Source organism: Anomalospiza imberbis, chromosome 6 (genome assembly GCF_031753505.1).
Source record: "Anomalospiza imberbis isolate Cuckoo-Finch-1a 21T00152 chromosome 6, ASM3175350v1, whole genome shotgun sequence".
NCBI classification, from domain to species: Eukaryota; Metazoa; Chordata; class Aves; order Passeriformes; family Viduidae; genus Anomalospiza; species Anomalospiza imberbis.
This window is the reverse complement of record NC_089686.1, coordinates 25,116,271-25,138,314: the sequence shown is the minus strand read 5'-3', so window position 1 is coordinate 25,138,314 and position 22,044 is coordinate 25,116,271. Positions and strand designations below refer to the sequence as shown.

Genomic DNA, 22,044 nt, shown 5'->3' with positions numbered 1-22,044 from the left:
AGCATATGTTCTTCCTCCATATCACAAGTAAGTAACAAATTCTAAAAAAGTTATCTGATTCCTTCAGGCTCCTTCTTCATTGCATTCCTAATGAAAAGCAATGTAATGGAAAAAGTAAACTACGTTGTAATAGATACTAATGACAAATGGCAATGTGGCACTGTATACAGTTAGTATGAATAGTGCAAGGAAAATGTTATGTAATAAAATTACATGCTAGTACATGGAATGAAAGTTCTAACTCTAGATGATCAATGGTTATGAACAATTAATGAAGTTCATTCTGTTATCAGTGCTATATTTTTTGATATAACGATACTGTTCATATTTAGCTGTGGGTGTTACACCTGACCTTATGATATTAGCCTTTAAAATCTTCAAGTTATTCCAGTTCATGTTCTCTTTATTCAAATTTTTCCCTCAGTGTCATCTCTCATGAGACCACAGTGCAGTTTATTTTAACAATGAGTTTCTGTTGAATGTTGGAATTTAAATATCAGGTACTTCTAAAATTGGTGCTTCCTAAATATGTCTTTTTCAGAAGTCTACTTTCTGAAGAGCAGCAAATCATTTTTGTGAGACTCATGACAGTACCACTCTCAGGTGCTGTGCTTACAGAGACTGCCCTCAGGTGGCATTAACATCTTGATGCAGGATGCATTGCAGAATCCTCTGTTAATCATGCCAGCATAACAATGGGAAAAAAAGAAAACCTGCATTACTGCTGAAAGTTAATTTACTGTTCATTTACGGTTATGTGAACTCTAATGTATATTAGAGTTGCAGTCTTCTTTTTTGATCAGTCCACAGAGGTCTCATAGTTAGCAGGCAAAAGACTATCACAAGACCTTCACAAACATCCAAGATTCCAAGAAAAAAATAAAGTAATGGAAGATGTTGCCAAGATTCAACTGCAGCCATTTGGATGAATGAATATAGGAAGGCCTACGACATTTTTGAAACAGAACCTTGTGATTAGACTCAGAGAACTGTTGTAATGAAATCATTCCAGTAATAGCAGACTGCTATTTCGGACTATTTTTTAAAAACTATCTAAAATGACCTCCAAGTGTAAATTTGTGGGGCTCTTTTTTGGTTTTGTTTTGGAGGAGGAAAAGGAGGAAGAGGATGAGGAGGAAGAAGAAAACACACTAAATGAACCAGAAATACAATTAGTTCAACCTAGTTGGTTGGGACCCAGGTCCCTCTGACAAAAAAAACTACACTCAGAGTGGAGTAACACATTCTGATAAAATATGCATTGCCAATCATTCAGTAGGCTTAATTTGAAGGCTTTGCAATGTAGATGAAAATTCAAAAGTCTCAAGGCTTAATCCTTTATTAGGTCATTTACTGTCTCTTCCTCTTCCCTAATCTGATGATCTTCAGCAGAAAAGAGGTTCAACTAAATATCTTGAAAAGAAAAATTAGTAATTTAAAGTATGTAAACATAACTTATGCTGGGAGAAAAATCAGCTGGCTATAGGCGCATGCATAACCAAACAGGGAAAGCAGTGATCATCCCAAAGCCTTTTGATTGCTTATCAGAGCTTGCTTCAGTTGCATTAAGCCAAACTGGTGCTGCCTTTCTCCTTTTGCGCTCTGCACACTGTTAGTGCTCACCTGCAGCTTTCCTTCCAAAATAGCCCATTACATGACTGTACAGATCCCTCAGTGGAGCCTCTGCTGGCATTCTGCTCTGCCTCTGTGGGGAAACATTTGCCTTCGGCTTCGAAAGAGCATGTACAACAGTTTTATAAACACCACCCAGGGAGCCTTGCTGTTGTGCTGACTCCTGACCTGATGCTCTAAAGGCACCACGACATTGGAACTGACTAACAGCAAGACCTTCTTTCTGAAACACAGCTGCTTGAGTTTCTGTAGATTCCTTAACTTGCTTGCTGCCAGCCGAAGCAGCATTGACTGCATCTAGATGCCTATATATTCCAGGTCTAACCAGCTCTGTGGCAGCTGACGAGCTACTGCTTGCACTGGTACTGCTGTTGCTGCTACCACTACTGCTACTACTGAAGCCACCAAGTTTACGAAGTCTTGCTTTCCAAGCAGCCTCTTTGTTCTCAAGAGGATTGTAAAATTGAACCGATTCTGTAGATGGCCTAAAAGTAACATGAACACTGTTTCTTTTTTTAGTTGTTATTTTCATGATTTTGGCCCTATGAGTTACAGTTTCAGATATACTTCTTTTAGTTGGTGCCAGTTTGCTTGTGCCTGTGATGTGAGGCATTTGAGGATCAACTTGTGCTTTAGGAAGAATTTTCTTTGCATGGACAATACGTGAGTTGGTCACTTTTTCATTAAACTGGGCACTTTTATGCTTTTCAGCTACTGGTGCTTCCACAACTAAATCTACATCAGTTTCAGTGGCTGCTTGCCTGTACAGATATCTCTTCCCTTCTTTGCTGCTAGGACTACTTGACCCATGATCAAACATGCTTTCATATTGTTTATCAATATCTAACTGTCTGGCTTTATTGAGCGCTTGATTTCTTGTAAAAAAGTCTACTTGAGTAGGTGCAATATTGCTTATAAAGCCACTTGGGTTTTGTTCTAGTTGCAGCTCTGTGTTATTGGCTCTTTCTGCAACAGTGTTGCTAGTTGTGCATTGACCAGTCTGATCTCTATTTTCTAATCCATCCAGTGGTAATCTATCGTTCCTACTTACTGATGTATCAACTTCATGAGCAGAAGCCTCATATTTATCTATCTCAAAGTTACCGCAAAGTTCTTCTTTTTCTTTAATAAGATATTCTCTCAGAGAGGAAAGGAGATCATCTTCACCTTCAAGGTCAACATATTGGCTTTGTTCAAAGGCAGTGTTTGCAAATTCTACCGGCCCTATTAAATGACAAAGATGGTCATAAATACTATCCCCAACTTCCAAGGAGGACTCTCTGCTATTTGTATCAGTGATATGGCTTTCAGTGGATCTATGCATTGAAGAGGTCTCAGTGGAATTCTGTAAGCTTGGAGCATGATGGGATGAACTGTCAATGACAGGAACTGCACCTTTGGCTCGTTCAACTGCGAATGGTTCCAGGATGTCAGAGGTGCTGCTGCTTCGTGGCAGTGGCTGTTCTTCATTTAATGCACCAAAAACTTCACTTGGAGCATCCTCACTCTGAGAAAAATGTCTGACTCGAGGTGGACGTGGAAGAATTTGAGCATCGTCAATGTCTGTAGGAAAAAAGTATATGTAATATGCACAAAAATTTACATATGGAGACAATCTATATTTACCACTACATCCTAATGATGTGACTTTAAAAGACAGAAAAATTCAGAACCTTGTTTTCTTAGGTACAACAAAAACACTTTTTCCAATACTAGAGTGTTAAAAACACATAGACATAATATCCAGTACAGAATGCAATATAAATGAGTTAGACCACCAGAACACAATTTTAAATGTTAACATGCATGAGAACAAACAGTGAGGTCATGGAACGTTTGGAAATACAGTTAAAGCTAGAGCTGTGCCAATAAGTTCAATAATTCAGCCAATATTATTCCAGCTAGCTTGTTCAGGAAATGGTTATTGGAATACAAATTAGATCAACAGCAGTACTCCCTTTGTGGAATTTACATCTTTAGAAAAATGGGCAACTCCAAAGAGAACAAGGATGTTTTTTGGAAAACTGGGGTTGGCTGTTGAAGTGGCAAATCATTAATTAAAGTATGTATATGTGTGTGTATATATATATAAATTACTGAGATTTCTGAAATACTACTATGACATGACTATAAGTATTTTGGGATATATAATATAGTGTACACCTAAGGACTAAAGCTTTTAAATGACAAGGAAGAGCTGGCCCTATACAAAAAATATGACTATACATAACAGACAATTTAAAGATATACCCTTTTCCCTCAGAAGAATGTTTTGTCTCTAATCTTCAAAATATGAAACTAAATACCTAATGAAGGCTTACCTCCCCCTCTTCTTCCAGTTTTACTCCAGCAAATGTAACATTTATGAGAATTACAGAATTAAGTACTCTGATACCAAAAAACATCCTGCAGCCTAACAACAGTTAACATTAGAGTAAACCCACTTTTGTTTATGAAAAGTTCATAGCTTGTTATTACCATTTAAATTAGTGATTCCTTGTTTCTGGTGAGACTCTCAATATGTTAGTGTCAGTAAAAATCATAGTTAACTGTAATGAAACCTGCAGTTCCAACATGGATCACCTGGGAATTGTACAGAAGTATCTTCAGCTCATTTCACATCATCCACAAAAATAAAGAACCTTCATGCATCTCTTCAGATTTCCTACTATGTTATTCCTATAACATAGGAATACTACTATATACTATCAAATTACCACTGTAGGCAAGACTAAATATCCTTTACAGACGAGTAAACTAACTGCTATCCCTTCCAATCCTTTTATGAGATAAGCACGTAAACAGCAAGGTAAAACCAGTTTACTCAATTTTCTGTTGCTTTCTTTTTGATAGAAGCCCTCATTCCCTAGATGAATCTTTTATTACCTACTACTTAAAAAGTTGTAGAGATGCTTTCAAATCCAGGAATAACAGTAAATAGCTTAAATGAACACCAGCAAGAGTTATTTGCTACAATAAACAGACTTACCTGGTTGTTTTATCTAGATGATTTAACTTCAGGACTGCAATGGTGAATTTACTTAATATCAGAACAACATTTAAGCCCCTTTCCCTCCCCTAACTTTGATGTATTACAGCTAAAATAAAGTAACTATGTATGTAATTACATTTAAAAATATGTCTATTATTACTAAATATTATATATAAATATCACTAAGTATTTAAAATGATTACTTAATTTATCTCTATATATATATTTCAGTAATATTGAATATTGATAATCTGATGTCCCCTTAAAATCTGTTTTGAGCTGCTTACACTTTTCTGAGATGGAGCTGAATCTTCTCATATTCTCTTTCTGAACAAAGCATATAAACCAGATGAATGAGATATGTCTATACTTAACTAAACATGTGTTCCAAGAAGATAAAAAGTGCTATTTCCATGCTCAAGTTTTCAAAGAAGTTAAAATTTGAGAGTAACAATTTGACCTCATACAAAGTTTACTGAACTGTAAAGAAGATATTAGACAGGAAATTGAGACATCTATACTGTAAAAGAGAACAGACATCCAAGCTATCTCAGAAAATAAACATGAACTGAAAAAATCATCGAATACAACACAATCTATTATTCCTTCTCTTCAGCTTTGATAAGAAAAAAATTCCCATTATTGTTCTTGTTCACCTTATTACTAACTATATGAATTAACACCCTCTGAAATGAATCATGTCTCTCTCGTTGGAACTGTTATTTCAAACTCCCTATTGACTTAGGCAGAGATTAACAGAGGTTATGCTAACATAGTCTCAAGCTATTTCTTGCAGCTGTAAAGAAGGGACCACAGGATTCAGTCAAAAGTATGCACAATGATATATATGAGATTAATACATGCAACTATGATACAGTGATCTCATCTTGAGCCCTCAGTATGCATATTTCAAATCTATTATAAACTCAACCTTATCTAAAACAGCATTCTAGAAATCCCATGCTGTGCATGCATGCAGTGATCATGACCTTCTAACATGTCAAAAATAATTGGACAGAGAATCACAATGCACACAAAGCAGCTCCACACATTGAAATAAATTCAGCTAGATTCATTTCAATGTTGATCCTGAATTAATTTCAGGTGTTCACATATTCATGACAAGCACATACAAAAGTACACATCTTCAAACAAACGTGTGCTTGCACCAATAGAGATTTCTTTTTTGTAGAATGGGAAGAAACTAAGGAAATGAAAAATGTTATTGCGATACCAGCACTGAAAACACAGACAGTATTTAAAAACCCAAATGAACTGCTCCTTCACCATCAGGGATCACCCTTACACCCAGGTGTAGAGTCAGACTGGGACACCCAAAACTCCCAAGGAGTTTGTGTGCCAGCAGGCTGACCCTGTGTATCTGACCCTGAGCACCCTTAGGAGAAACACTGCCCTGATTCCTCACATGGTACAGTAAGGAAAAGATTGTAATTGGTACAGCTGGGCAATCTCACACAATCACTACTGTCCTAAATCAACCTTGCCTCTCCTTTTGCTAAGAGAAGGCAGAAAGAGAAGGCAGCTTTTCAGCATCAAGTGTGAGATAGATATGCTAAAATACAAACTCATGGAGAGACACATTCTGACAAGACAGCATGAGTGCTAATAGGAGATCCCTGCATTACACTGGGGCAGGTTTATATTTCATCATGCAAGGACTGTTTGGGAAGTGGAGAAAAATAACATGCTTTGCTTCTGAGCTTTCAATAGTTGGGTTTTTTTTAAGAGATCCCAGGCATTCTGTGAGTTTCTGGGATTAAAGAATAATTACAGCCATACTGATATTACAATTATGATTTCTTTCTATTTCATCTTAATGATTACTTAATGATTTGGGAGTAAGGTTGAAAAGGCATAATATGCATCTCCCTTTCATATTAATACTTGACTCTTTTAGTCCCAGTAGATAAGGAAAAATCTCTCACCTGCAATTAATTAGTTTTCCCAATGCTTCTAGGAATCCTCCCTACATCTCACTGACACTTTATTTCAGGTCCTGTATCTGAAAATCCTCAAGGGTTACAGAATGAATGGTCATTTCACTAGTTATCTTGTAAATGTGTAAAACTGGTTTTCCTATTTTTCTGACAGGCTAAAGGAAAGTTATTTTTAGAAATATTGCGGATTTGCAACAGATATACTATACCAAATCACTTTATTAACTAAACACCTTAAAGCATAAATCACTTCCACTTTCTAGATACTACTTGAAAAGTTGCAAATATTCTGCACATGGAAATACAGCATAACTGAAACTATAAGAAGGAATTACAATCTTAGGATAAAGCATCCTTGTGGAAACCCAGGGCACCGGGTTTCCACACATCCTCTATAATGCTAGATGACTGGATGTCAAATATTGAACTTCTGTAATATATTTTATCAACCTAGTGATTATCTTCAAATTATGTCTCACAAACTAGAATCAGGTTTTCTGCCTTACATCTGAAAATTAATATAAAGTACATAAGGTAAAAGTTTGGTCATAAATGCTTTCTGTTAGACTACCTGTCCAGATTCACCAGTGGGTCCACCTTTCAATGATGAGTTTCACAGCTAAAAAGAAGCTCAAAACTACTTCAAAAAACTTAATAATTAGGCAGCCTATTATTCTGGAATAATTTGAAATGTCCTCTCCCCCATGCTGTGTTGGATTGTAAAGCAATTTTGGATAACAGGGATATTCATATAATCCTGTAATATGATGAACAGCTGTCACAACTAGCAAAACATCATTCATTTCCTAGAACACACTTACGATAGAAACAATTTGATTCCTTCCCAAATCACATGCTGTATGCCTGGAAACAGAAGGCTTTCAGAAAATAATATACTTAATGTAAGAAGAAAAGGCAAGGAAAATGATAAAGCTTCATGTTTAAATAAAAAGGGAAGAAGAAAAGAGAGCACAATTAAAAATGCAGAAAATTAAAAGAGCAAAGTGCACTCTGATCCAGTGGACAGTGTTTCCCTTTCTCTGCTACTTCCCCATCAACACTCTAATAGCTTGCTTTTTTTCACTAGAGCTTTTTAGTTTTCTGGCAATGTTCAAGATTCTTGGGCACATCATGAAGCTGCTGCAACACTCGTTTGAGAAGACATCAGAACCAGGAAGGGCTTAGGACTTTTTCTATGTCAGAAGTGCTTTACTTTTATAATTGCATTGGTCAAGAAGTTTTTGGATTGGATGAGTATCAACATAAAGAATAGTAGCAAGACAGCTAGCAGGTCTGGGACACATTAGAAATCATATGCAAGCCAGGACTTATCAGAAAAGCACTTTTGCTTTGTTTAAGAAAGGGTAATTAAGTATCAGTGACTATGTGATGAAATAATATTTCACTATGAAAGCTCATAATCCTTCTGCAGGTGTTCTTAAGGTCTTCATTAAGCACTGGCTATTTCCCACAACACTATGGCCAGGTAGGACACATTTTCTAACAGGTTGTTTATGTATCATTCCTATAAAATCTCTATCTTCTAAGTTATAATCATTTGTATCTCAGAATAGATAGTCTTTACACTAATACTTTTATTATTTATTACATATAATTTGTATTTTATTAGATTTTATTTATGGTATCAAGAATGTTATTCAAATACTTTGCATTGTTCATTGTGAAGTTCTGGTCTTTCTAGAGTGGGTTCTTTGAACTTTCCTGATTTTTCAATAATGTTTTGAGGCTGAATACTAGGGCCTCAAGTTTCTGTTTCACAACAAGAATTTTGTGACATGTGACACATGATAAAATACAATTACGAAGATAAAGTTCTTGGTACTTCTCGGGTAACAAAGATGAGAAGAAGAGACAGAAAAGAAAAAAAAATATTATTGTCACTAAGTCCTTATATTTTTATGCCATTTTGACTATACATAGTCCTACCAATGTGCTTTCTTTTTTTTTCCACTCATTGATACAAAGGCATAACATGATTGTCAGCCTTAACAAATTACAAATTTATACCTATGTAATATCTGGAAAAATTACATTATCTGAAAACATGTATTTTAAAAGTCTGTGCTAGTTCTAGAATCTATTTGTTCAAAGAAAAGTATCCAAAGTAAGATACTGTCCAACTTGTAGCCAACCACCCTGCTGGATCAAACAAAATGTTGAGGAAAACCACAATCCTAAAAAATTGATCATTTGGAAAATAACACCAAAACATCACACTTGAGAAATCCACACTACAGATTTGTTTTCATGTCTTTATATAGTAATGAAAAACAGGCACACTCTAAAGGATATTATATGATACCATATTCTGTTTTCATGGGAGCTAAAGTGTATCATCATGGTTGCTCACACAACATCTATGACACTGAATTAAAAAAATTTACACAGAAAGATGTAAATGGCAAATTAAAGTAAAATTAAATTCTTCCTTTCCCTCCCTCACTCATCAAAAATAAAAATTTTAGATTAGTTGTACTCTCTGGTAGACAGATATCATATTGCTGCTTACCAATAAATTGGAAAAGCGAAAAGATTTCTCAAATTTTCTCTTTTATGATAGTAAACATTGGCACAGCACTAACTTCTAACAGTTCCAGAATGAATTGTAAAGTAGCATGGTATCTTACAAAACTCAAAATATTAATTCTTAATCTCTTCCCCTCTCCCACCATCCCCAAAGTATTTTTACTTTGAAAAATTTAATGGTTTAGCAGAATTTGAAAGCAGAAGGTTTAAAAAAGTGATAAAGGGGGTGCAGAAATTAGCAGAGGTGGCACTACCTGAAAGCTCATCAGAAAGGGGAGTGAGAACAATATCAGGCAAGAAGGGTTTGGAAGTATGGATCAGAACAGGAGCACTTTTAGCACTGCGTATATAGGCCGATGGCAGAGCACATTCACCAATGGATCGGCTTCTCATGGCTTTAAAAAGGAAAAGAAAGAAGTGGGGAAGGAAAAAAGAAGAGTGACTATAATGAAAGGCTTGTGTCACAGAAAAAGCAGCAACAGAGAAAACAAAGATAAAAAGGAAGAAAGTTCAAAAATTAAAACATTTCAGCACGGCAGATATTGGCAGAGCTGTAAGAAAGAAAAAAATCAGTGGACACATAAGACATTCTGAGTTTTCAACTTTTATGTAAAGCAGCAACAATGCCTTTATTATGACGATTACAGAGATTTTGCATTTGAAATCAAGAAGCTAATTAACATTTTCCCACTGCATCAGGGGTTGAAAAATCAAAATTAAAGTTACTCCACAAGCACTCTGAATTTGATTGTTTTTAACAGAAAAAGTAACTTATATTACATTTGTATTTTTCTAGCTTCCTTTGATTTTATCCTGAAAATGCATCTCTGTGTTATACATATGCCCATACCCTTGAACTCATGTTCTCCAAAAGAGATTCAAAATCATAAGGAGAAAACGATCAGTTCTGTATGGAGAAATTTGCAATAAAGCTTGTTATAGTTCCATATTAGAAATGAAATTACTGAAGTGAAATGTTTTAACAATGAAAAGCATTTTTTATGGGGTCTGGCTTTTAATTGATACTGGATAAATCTTGCCAAACTGATGTTTATTCACCTTTTCATATCTCACATCCTGCCAACAGTCCTACAGAATACAAAAAAAAGTACATAAGAATCTTTGACATTTGCTTTTCTTTGTCAGAGTAAGACACAACAAGAACTGATACAGCATTCAACCTCAAAGTACTCTGGAAGTTCTTAAAAAAGTAATATCCATTGCTTCAAATAGCTTCCTTTCATACTGTTGTAAATTTGCTAACTTGTTTTATAATTATTGCTGATAAAATTCATAAAGAAAATTCAGAGTATCTAGCATAAATATTGTCAATACACTATTTAATCAGTCTGAACTTTTCTCTCTATATCTGTATTTTCAAAACAAACTGGAATACAGACTTAGGATCTTAGTGCTCCTGATCTGCATGGGAATCAAATGTACATGAATGCAGTACAGTGAAAGGTGAGCACATCACACTTTGAAACCAGGTTAAAGAATTGCCGCTAATAACAACAGACAGATAACCTGGGTAGGTCACATTGAGCAGAAAATATATTTGACAAATGCAGTACAACTTAAGTGGAGTCTTAAATTCAGTTTGAGAAAACAATTTAAAAGACAGAGCTTTTAAGACTGAATGCTCTAGTAAGCTTTGTACGACAAAAACTATTTTTTGCAAAAAGGAGATTATGTGTAAGGCTTTAGTATAATTTTGATTAAGAGATACAGTAATAAAATTCAGGATATAGTTATAGTTAGATGCATTACATTCATCACTGTGAACCCTACTATGAATGTAGGCAAGAGAAAAAAAAAACACACAGTAAATATTAAGGATCTTTTCCAGGCTAAATTACTCTAAATAAATCAAGCTTTTAATATTGGATTCTGTGTTGATTACAAATTTTAACTTAAAGTGTTCCTTTTAATTTGACTGGATTTTTTTCCACCATATTACATTCAATTAAATAGTTAGGTGGAGGCAGACAATATCAGAACATGTAGATATTAGATAGTTTATAACATTCCACTATTGTCTAGACAAAAGCAGAACAATAGGTAAGCAAATTCTTTCTGACATGATATTTTTATAGGACTAGAACCTGATGCCTAAGCCAAAACTCCTGTATCTAACCTTACAGATTTTTCAACCCATATGCATACTATGCTTAAAGGCCCTTTCAAAAAATTATTTTAAATAAGTTCAAGCTAAAAATGTACACACTGCATATCAAAACAGCATTGATTTTTACTCGAGTAACAGGCACACACACATATTTGGTGCAGCAATAAATGTGTGCTGGCATGATGATGGCTCAAAAAAGAGGTGCAAAGATGTACACAAAAATGTGTACAACATAAAACAGATGAAAAAGAAACTCCAGCTTTTTCTTACCATAAAATATTCAACATGCACATCCCCCCTACTCAGATATTAAGAGTATAGATTACTCACAATCAACAAGAATGTAATACAAATCACATATCATGCAACATATTTATGGGGTGACTCGATTCCAGACTTAATTTGCAAACCTAATGATAAACTGAAGGAGAAGATCTGACCAGCAAAGTGTTCTAGATTTTATTTATTGTGATTATTTTTTTATTATTTGACCCTGAAATTACGGCACAGGTTAAGAAGCAGCTGAACATCTCTCTTTGCAGACCAGAAAGGCAGTAACAAACAACTATTTTCAGGCAGTTCAGATATATGTAACATTTGGTAATATTTTCCTCATTAACATCTAAAAAAACCGAGGAGTTTGGGATTCTGGTTCTGGCAACTCTTTTTGGATTTATCGTCTTTTAAAATCATTCTAGCAGTGCTGGGATGCTTGTCCGCAGTTGGTATTCTGCATCATGAATAGAGTTGAAATTTTGACTGGTTGCAGTAATGCAAACTTGGCTTATTAATATCAAATATGTAAGATAATTGGAGGAAAGGAACAAAACCATGGAAGCTAAAGTGCAGTGAAACAAAAATCAGATTACTTTGCTGCTAACCAGGTCAATATATAGCTTGATTAGGATAAATTCCAGTCATTTCAAGGCTAACATCATATAAATAGCCATCTTTCAAATTGCAGCAAAACAAAAGCATTAATAAATTGACCAAACAACATAAGCTTCTGACAGAATATCTGAAATATTAACAATTTGTGAAGGAGAAATTTTAACATGAGCTTTATCTTGTTAAGACAATTAAGATTTAAAACAAAATCACCATAACACTTAATCACAGACTACAGAGAAGCAGAAATTACATTTTAAGTATCTGTGATCCATGAGGAAAACTAGGTGCTGTCAGCATGAGATACAGGAAAAGCTGTGTAGCATTTGAATGTGCAAAAAAAGACAGGAAATTTTGGAGTAGGGATTTCATTTTCTCTCATTTCTGTATGCCTTACAGCACAATTAATTCTCCCACATAAGAGCCTTAGAAGAGAAAAAAATTTTAAATGGAGAATTTTGAGGAATAGTCAAATAGAAACTTTTTCTAAATTACCTCTGTGACTTTAAAAAATTAACTTCAAATATTTTTGGAAAAAGAAAGAAAATGTTAATTTTTGAAAAGCTAGCACAATTATATATTCAACTGCTGATATGCATCCCAAATTTTTAAAACTGTGCCGGAATGTACCTGCTTCCAAGAAGTATCAGTGAAGCAAAAAAACACAATGACCAAAGCCATTACTACGATAAAGACAGCAAAAAAAGTAAGAGATATTCCTTAAAAGGTTCTTCTTTAAATACAAAATTAGAACCAGCTTAACTTTCCTTCACGTAAGCGATAGTACTGAGATCATCAAGATGAGACAACAGAGTAAAGAAATTTGTAGTCCAGTTCCTGTTAACATAGTATAAGAAAATCATATGAACACAAACGAGCCTTGTGAGGAGGTCGCCTAAAGCACTGTTCAGTATAAGTCATTTATAACACAGCAAAGAGTATCTGCAAGTAATAAAATTCAGAAATAGGTGACCAGAAATGGAGAATTGCACACATCTGTCAATCTTTCATTATCGCAATATTCAGGGTATAGTAAAAGAGAGCACATTTTATAAACTATGCAGGCTTTCAAATATTTTTACCCACTTCCCTTTGTACTGTTTGAAAATACTCAACCCATCTTGTGCAGTGTATGAAAACACACACTTAAGAAATCTTGCCTTACCCACCTATCAGCACCATAGCTCAAAACACTCCAGCTTTTTTCTCCTTCATATACATAGTATTATTTTCCAATCCAGCTTAAGCATGTGATCAAATTCATTAAGAATTAATATAGCAACTGCATTACCTTCATTTGCAATAACTGTAATTCTAGTAAACACAATCTATTCAGCTACCCTCAAAGCACATAAGGCTGCATAATTTATGCTTTAAGTAATGTGTAAATCATTATAGATAGTACACCTTTGTGGAAAGAAGCTATCCACATTGCTAGAGAAGTCAGTTATTAATTCCTTACCCTTTCTCAAATGTCACTTTTATCAGCTTTTACAGGTACTTACCCACTGTTTTCTGCCGTACTATGCTTCTTGCCTTTTCTGTTCCTGGAGAGCCGGTGGTTGTAGCACTGCGCTGTCTCATGGGTGCCTGTCCAGGCTGGTCACGGCTCCAGCCTCTAGAAAAGGACTTATCAACAGAAGACTTTGGGAATTCATGCCCAACTCCTGCAAAAGTAAAATTGCAAATCTATTCACTTCTTTCTGTTATCACCAGATGACTGTAGATGTGTTCTTTCAAAAAAATTTAAAGCTGGATGGAACAAATTAAGTTACCAAAGCAATCATGAATTCCAAAGCTCAGCCAGCACTAACTCTGAGGGATACTCAAACTTTTTCAGAAATGTTGGTACTATTAAAGTACTGTAATTTTCTTTTCTGAAAAAATGGACTTACACAGGTTGTAGTCTGACACTACATGTAGCTTTTCCTTTGCTGCTCCTACCAGATAAGATACACAAAGTCATACATTTCAAAACATTAATACTAGGGCGGCAGGTTTCCAAATAATTTTGCAACATTGAGGGATATGAAATAAGGATAACATAATTTTACACAAAATGCAAAAGCAAAAAAAAATGGAGGATGGGCTCAGAGGACTTTGGAAATTGACAGAAAATCCTATAGTAATATTAAGATGGAACGAATTCAGATTTAAATTTATATTGAAGTAAATAAAGCTCATATGAGGAGCTATCAAAAAGAGCTAGATGTAAAAAAAAAAAAAAAATTGAAGTAAGGAATATTTGCAATGTATTTCCTTATCCAGATTGAGCTCATTAATAATCCAAACTGACATAATTACAACCACTAAAGGGCCATCTCTTTGGAAAAAGTGAGTTCTAGTCCAACATGTTCATTATTATTAGCAATCAAACTGGGCACAGAAATTTGGTATAATTTGTAAGATATCTATTAATTCTAAGGCTGGACTTGACTCTGCAACTCACATTGAGCAATGGAGGTTTTCTCTGAAACTCTGTCACTGACAGTTAACATAAATTCTCCTCATGTTGCTCAGATGATTCAAAATGCTTTTTAAGCATATATTCAGATAACTGTACACATTCTCATCCTATACCAGCTCTTACATACTCTTTTTTTTTTCTCTGTTTGGTTTTTTGGGTGGTTTTTTGTTTTTGTTTTGTTTGGGGCTTTTTTTTTGTTAGTTTTGAGTTTTCTTGTTGTTTGTTTTTGTTTATTTTGTTTTGTTTAACCTGTGTTTTTTTTTTAGTAAGAAAAAGAAGAAAGCTATGTAGTATAAGAAAACAAAAAATGAATGGTCTGGAATGACCTCTCAAGGGCAACTACAGAGAGATGTATTTCTGCACAGTTATCACACAGCAGAAACCAAAACAAAATGGTGAATAATGACTCTGCTTAAGACAAGGCACAGAAGCATGTGAAATGTTTTTAGCAAAAAAGAAAAAAGCCTATAGCAATGTCCTCTTTAAGAGAGGGAACCCACATAGGCTCCTTCTCACTGACAAACCCTAAGATAGTACTAGGAAGACCTTCCCTCAGGTTTGACTGAAGAGATAAAAAGTAGCCTAAAAAGAACATGTTTTTACATCTTTGTTACTTACACACCCTAAATATAATCCTGCTTCTCACTATTAGATCACAATGCACTTTTTAAAGGAGAATATTATCATTATCCATGTTTTACAAGAGTGGAAATGAAGTGATTTCCAATAGTCATACACAGAAGGTCTGTCTCCAAACTGAGAAAAGAATCCAGGTTTTGCAACTTTCTATCCAGGAGGACAAACTTCCAGTGCCTTACCAATTCCAGAACTGTGCCATTGTAAGCAGCTACTTCCTCTCCCCATATGTCTTACAGAGTATTTTATGCATTTTAAAATCAGTTTAAAACCAGGTAGCACTCATGAATTATTAAACTATACTCTCTCTTAAGTAGACCACAAGGTCTCATCGTAACCAAACCTATATTCACAATGGGCTAGTGATCAATTAGTACCAAACAAAACTATGCTCATCTTACATTTCATCCTTTAACATTTCAGGATCCATATTCCAATTGTGCTTGCAACAGCTTAGTTTTCACCAGCTGAGTAGTGTTTGTTATTTTCAAGAAGTTATGATTGGGACTCAACTATTTAATTGCTTTGATAAAAGGAGAAAGGCATAACCCACTGTAACATTTTAGATGAAATTCAACACACTTTTAAGAACTACATTCCATATGTGCCTATTTGCAGAAATAACATGATCATGGTGTGGCAGTTCTAAAAAGCAGATTTACCTTAAAGAAACAGGGTTATTTCAGGTGATAGAGATGCCTAATTAGGTATACAAAAAAAGGTGAGACCAAAATTATCCTGTGCCCAACAGAAGTTCAAATTCAAATGATGTCAACACAGTGTTGTCTTACCTTTGCCTTTGTGTTTTTTCTGCTTCTGCTCACTTAATTTATCCAGTGGTAAGTCACTGAGGTCCAGGCTATACAAGTTTCTAGCTAATACTTTAGTAAGTGTCTCCATTGTCAGTGACCACTCAGTGGCCAGCTCTTCCCAGTATGTCAGTGATGACATTACAGACAACAAGTCATCCCAAAGTTCTCGAGAAATGTACACATTTAGATTTGCTTTGATCCAAGCTACTATTAGAGTCTAAAAGAACAGAGAAGAGTTGCATTGTGAGCATAAGCTGACAAAATTCAAATATTACTGTTCCGAAGAAAACTTCAAATTGCCACAGAAATCTCTGTGTAGTCCTGACATTCTTTCCCTCACCAATACATACAGATTTTTAATGAATTATCAAGTGTTAACACAGAGTTCTGACTTAGATACAGGAACAACTGGATTGACCCATTATCTTGTATATTCTTCTTTGTTCTGCTAAAGTAACTGGAGACTCTACAGATCCTAGACACTGAGAACTCACCACAACAGCACTTTGCAGCTATCAACTTTGAAAGGATTTGCTACAGCTTTCTGTAAGTAATTACAGAATTCTCTAAGAAATAAAAAAATCCATCAGTTAGTCATGGATAACACAGAAGATTTCATGCTGACTTGAACTTATTTTGCTATGGCAGCAGGATAAAACCACACACACTGCCAGTTATCTTTGACACTGTAAAATTCTTGAATTTTACAGTACCTGAAATACTTTTGTCACAGTGTCAGTGACAGAAGACAGAAAGTATAAGACAGAAAGTAACAAATGTAACCAGCTCTTTGACCCACACCATTCACATTACCTGGGTAACATACCAGTGATATAAGATGACAAACTAGCCAACAGTGGTTGCTATTATCCAATCTATTAATGAAAATTAGGCTGAATTAATTACAGTGAATTTATGTTTACTTGCCTGGAAAAGAGGTCCTGCAAGTCTTCCAGCTAAAGTGGAGTTTTTTCTTCCTTGATACTGCAAGAAAGTTTGGGGTGGTATTTTCAGCACAGATTCAGTTACCCTGAGCAGCACAAGTAGCATCTGCTCCCTGCAAAACAGTATTAAACTTAAGAGTTACAATTTTGTTATACCTCTGTATATACCAAGGTATTTTTAAAGGTAATAATCGAGTCTTATTTGCTCACATTCCAAAAATGTCATAATGATTACAAAGAACCTAACTTTGTTATTACAAAAGAAATTATTCCAGTCTTTTTTCACACTTAAGAGTGAGTACTTCTTCTAAGTAATTCAACTGCTATCACCTTCAATGGCCTGAAATTAGAGGCAAAGTTTTAACTGTATTTTCAATCTGAGCTTTTTCTTTTTCTATGAATTACAGATTTTGGTAATTTTACATTATCATTAACATACTTCACCAGTTATTTTGTGTGGCACAATCTTTGCCATTGTGGTCTAGAGTCACTTCTTTACATTGATGTGAAAGTGGGAAAGAAAATACCAATCTAGTAGAATCTACTATTATCATTCCCAAATTTCCCAGTGGCCAGCTAAATTGGCTCCTCAGAAGAGAAGAAAAGCTTCACATGACACGTAGTGCTAGCTTTACTTACCCAGAGTTCAGGACAGATGAAATGCAAGTCAAGTTAAAATTTAATAAATCAGACATTTGAAATCCCCTTGCTACTTCTTCCTTGTAATGGAGAATGGTGGCAATATAGTACCTGATTACAGACTACTATTTAAAAGAGTGGGAAATAATAGAAATTCTTTTAAAGCAGGACCTCTTGTAACTGCGAGGCACCGTAAGAACTGGAAAAGCACAACACAGTTACACAGTACACAGACTCCTGTATACAATTACAGGTCAAGAACAACAAACATCTGACTCTAATAATTATTCATGCTTGTCTGGGGCTTTTGTGTTTATTTTTAAATAAGGCTGTGAAGCTTCATATGTTTCAATATTTTAACACTTTGATACATGAGCAAAATGCCCTGCAAAAAATCATCAGTAGCTCCTTAGTAACAGTCTGTACATCCCAGCTCAGTCCTTTTTGCACTGAGGTCTAAGCTGTCACTAATTAACTAGGGGCTTACTAGAAGCTTTAAGAAAGCAGCTAACTTCCCCTGTGCTAACTTGTCTGTAGTGTTGAAGTTTGTGTATTTACTGATTTAGAGGAACTGGTTCATATAACCAATACCTCTCTAGTGTTTACTACCAAGTAAATTTTCAGATCTGTGTTGTGAACTAATAATCTAAGATAAAAGTATTGGCATTTTACCATGTCTTCTTGTCCATAGTGACTTGGACTACCATGTGGCGGTAGATATTGAGAACGCGTTTGCACATATCAGTGTGTTCATCCAGCAGAGCTTTAAATTCATTTGCAGGTTCAAGAAAAAATATATTTGAAGAATTTATTATAAAAACCTGTAAGCAGAAAAGAGAGGATGTCATGATCCTGAAACACTTTTGATGTTTTCAGCAATTCAGTTGGTAGAACCAGGAATGATGATGTCTTGACTCTGTTTCAGGCTAAAAAAAAAATATATTGGTAGTCAAATGAACCTTTGTCTAAAAGACTTCAACACGAATAGTCTTCAAGACACTGTCAGATGTGTAAGCCTTAGTAGTATATTGCAAACAGATACAGATACTTTGTATTTGTTTTCTCAGTAACACTTCATATTCTAAAAAGTTGTTGAAAACAAAGATCATGAAGCGTAAATTATTTTATTGTATTTGAATTTAAAAGTGATTTCAATTACAAAGTTTATTTATATGTATAACAGTGTACAGCACAAAAGAAAACCCTATTTATAAAATTATCCAAGCTGTAGTAAAAATGAGTTTTATTTAGTTAGCATGGTCACACACAGTAGAAGTGCACACAGTAAAGTGGCAAATGCACATTATTTTATTTTGTTCAGAATCAATTTTCTGCTGGATATAAGAATGCCATGGAGGCTAATCATATACCCACCTGTATGAATGCATGTGCACACACATATTCATAAAATGCACACACTTTATAACCATAAGAGCATTTCAAAGACCTTCAAACTATACCCTCCCAATTTTCCACAGCCTCACCTTCAGTGAAGCATTTTGCTAAATTAACATGAAATTAATCATTTGAAATTAAGATGATTTCTACCCTGTCAAACTGCCTAGAAGCTATTAAAAAACTTCTGTTAGGGTACAACTGCAACTCTTGCTTTCCTTAATGATATCATCAGAGAATTGTGGCACCTCATCAAACTTTTCAAACATAATGTAAATTCAGAAAAAGATGAAAAAATATCCCTGTACACTTTATTAATCAAACTAGAAAAACTACAGGATTGGATGTTTTGGTTTTTGTGACCAACAACGTAAAAGCAAAAATCCTCTAAATAGTCTCATAAAAAACTTAATTATAATTATTTGAAGATGTTGCAGTAGCATGAGGATTATTTTTTCTCTAATAAAATGCACAGGAGAATGCACGTTCTGATGCAAAATTAAAAGATTTTTTTTTTTATTGTGTTACCCAACGTGGGTCTATACATTATCCTACTTCAGGTCCATAAAGATATAGTGAACCAGTGACATTTGTCTAACATTTATCATCATACTTGTTGCATATAAAATAATTTTAAAATTTAGAGATGCTCTAGAGATGCATGGGATTCCCTGGCAGAAGTATTGCACTACAATCCACTCTTTATGTGCTGATAACAAGAATTTTAGGTAATTTCAGATAGACAATTTTGATAAAATTAAATACCAAGTCTGTTTCATACCTGCAATACTGATTGCACTCCAGCTCGTACATTTTGTTCTTCAGAATCAATTTCAGATGTTTTATGCAAAGCATCTTCATAACAGCCATTTCTTGTCCAGTTTGAATTTCTAACTCCATGACTGGAGTTCATCCCTTTTTCCTGAAATAAATTTTTTCTTAAAATTCCACAGTTTTAGACAAGTATTTTGGCATTATACTATAGGAAAAAGGATATAATAGGTACTAAATAATAAACAACAACAGGCAAATGCACCTGAGACACAACAATATTTCATGAGGCTTGTAGCAATTATCTTGAAGTACCTGAATGAAGTAACTATTTTTGTCACCCTTTTATTAGTATATAATTTTTACACAGTTGATAGTTGTATAATTCACATCTTGAAAACAGTTCATAAAATGATATGAAATTTTAAATTGAACTAAGCACATTAAAAAACTACAGATAATGGATAAAATTGGTAGCTTGTCCATACAGTGTTTTACCATTGATTTTCCCCAATAAATGCCCTGACACCAAAGAAAACCACAAATAAACTAGCAAGGAAGCAACTTCTCTGTCTATTGGCAGACTAACGCACAAATATTAACCAATAATATTTTTACCTCTTCTCTTTCTTTTCCTTTCTCTGATGAATTATGGTCAACATTTTCATCACAATCTACAGCTGTGCACTGCATTACTTCTTCAGGTTCTTTCATAAATAAAGGTTTGTCTTCTTGTTGAATCCATTCTTGATACACCTTCACCACCTTCCTCATGGCAGCTGCTTCACATATTGGCAACAGAAATGCCTTCAAGTAGAAAAAGAAAGAAACAAAACACTGTTACAATATTTGAAATAAGTTGGGCTCCATAATGTACAAGTTCTAAGAGATAAAGGTGGAAAAGATAGCCACTGTTGGATCCCAGCACACAAACTATTGCCAAACCTAAATGTTTGCTCACTTTCTTCATATGTAAACTTAAAACATGAAAAAAACCCACAATTAAACAAAAAAGCTTATCAAGAAATACTTCAAAAGACATAAGAATCCATGTGGGCATATCTAGTTAGCACCTAGGCTGCTGAAATTAAGACCCAAACACACATGAAAATATGTAAAACTAATGAGCAGAGGTTTCTATTACAACATCTTCCATTCAAAGGATTTGGACAAGTGGAGTTAAACCAGCTCTAAATGACTAAGAAAAATTCAAGTGACACACAATACTGGTAGTCTTCTATCTTATTTTTAGCTAATTAAGATTCTACAAAACAGTATCCTTAAAGCGAATTACTCCCTGAAAAGATTTCAGTATTATTGTTTCTAAAAATCATGCATTTGAGTTGGTGTGATGGCTGATCAGTGACCTCTTCAGAAGATTTTCTGTATTGGCTGTGTTGGCAACAATTAGTCATAGACCAGAAACTTTTAACATTAGTCAGATTTTAACTACAAATACACTTACCAAAGACCATGATGCCTTAATTATATAGTCAGAAGAACAGATAAACTACACTAACACACAGTTTTACAGGGTCTGTGCTCTGAGTGTTGAAATCTAGTTGCCCATGTCTTTAAGGAGGGCCCACTTAACACAGGTAGTATGTTCACTCTGGAAACAGAGATTTCATACCATTATCACACTAAAAAGAATTCAGCTGTGTATTGCAGGATTAAACTGACAAGTTCAGTCATAAACTTGCTCATCAAGTCTAACATTCTCCTGCAAGTCCATATATGTTTTTTGTACCCTCAAGTCTAAAATGCATAAAAATTATTTTCTACAGACAATCTTCCCACCACTCAGTACCACTGAAACCTCCTCTTGACAGGAATAACTTAGTCCTCATGTTTTAGAAACATTACAAACATCTTGTGTATTAGAAATTAATTTACACTGAAAACTCCTAGCTAAATAATGATGTAAATAAGATTTCATACTTGCACATGAAATCCAAATAATCTACATGAACTCACAGAGTGACTTGTAAAAAGAATGAAGAAAATTGCCTTTACTTCTTTTCCCTGTGGAGACATTGAAAAGTAGACCAATGATAATTTATACTCTACATTCTCAGACTCTGTAAACCCTTGAGTGTCAGCTGAATTTGGGTAACTCTGCTATGTCCTTCAGTAATGAGCTCCTCCAAGCTCTTGAATACAAGGGAGGCGGATAAGCTTCTGACATGTATTTGCCTCATTCAAGAATTTTTACTTCATCCAGGTAAGTTTTAA

The 22,044-nt window shown here is 34.6% G+C and overlaps 1 protein-coding gene across 4 annotated transcripts in view; it reads right to left on the bottom strand.

The window, feature by feature from the left end:
- Window positions 1–22,044, bottom strand: part of RALGAPA1 (Ral GTPase activating protein catalytic subunit alpha 1) — a 130,229-nt gene that overhangs the window by 82,402 nt on the left and 25,783 nt on the right. For 2 of the 4 annotated variants that reach the window (XM_068192910.1, XM_068192911.1), the window contains exons 11-18: window positions 20,428–20,616; window positions 19,820–19,960; window positions 18,316–18,464; window positions 16,988–17,117; window positions 16,040–16,277; window positions 13,651–13,812; window positions 9,384–9,524; window positions 1,624–3,195 (exon numbers count right to left, since the gene is read on the bottom strand). In XM_068192910.1, the coding sequence (XP_068049011.1) occupies window positions 1,624–3,195; window positions 9,384–9,524; window positions 13,651–13,812; window positions 16,040–16,277; window positions 16,988–17,117; window positions 18,316–18,464; window positions 19,820–19,960; window positions 20,428–20,616 (2,722 nt within the window). The remainder of the gene's footprint in view (window positions 1–1,623; window positions 3,196–9,383; window positions 9,525–13,650; window positions 13,813–16,039; window positions 16,278–16,987; window positions 17,118–18,315; window positions 18,465–19,819; window positions 19,961–20,427; window positions 20,617–22,044) is intronic. The other 2 variants (XM_068192912.1, XM_068192913.1) reach the window with 2 other exon arrangements.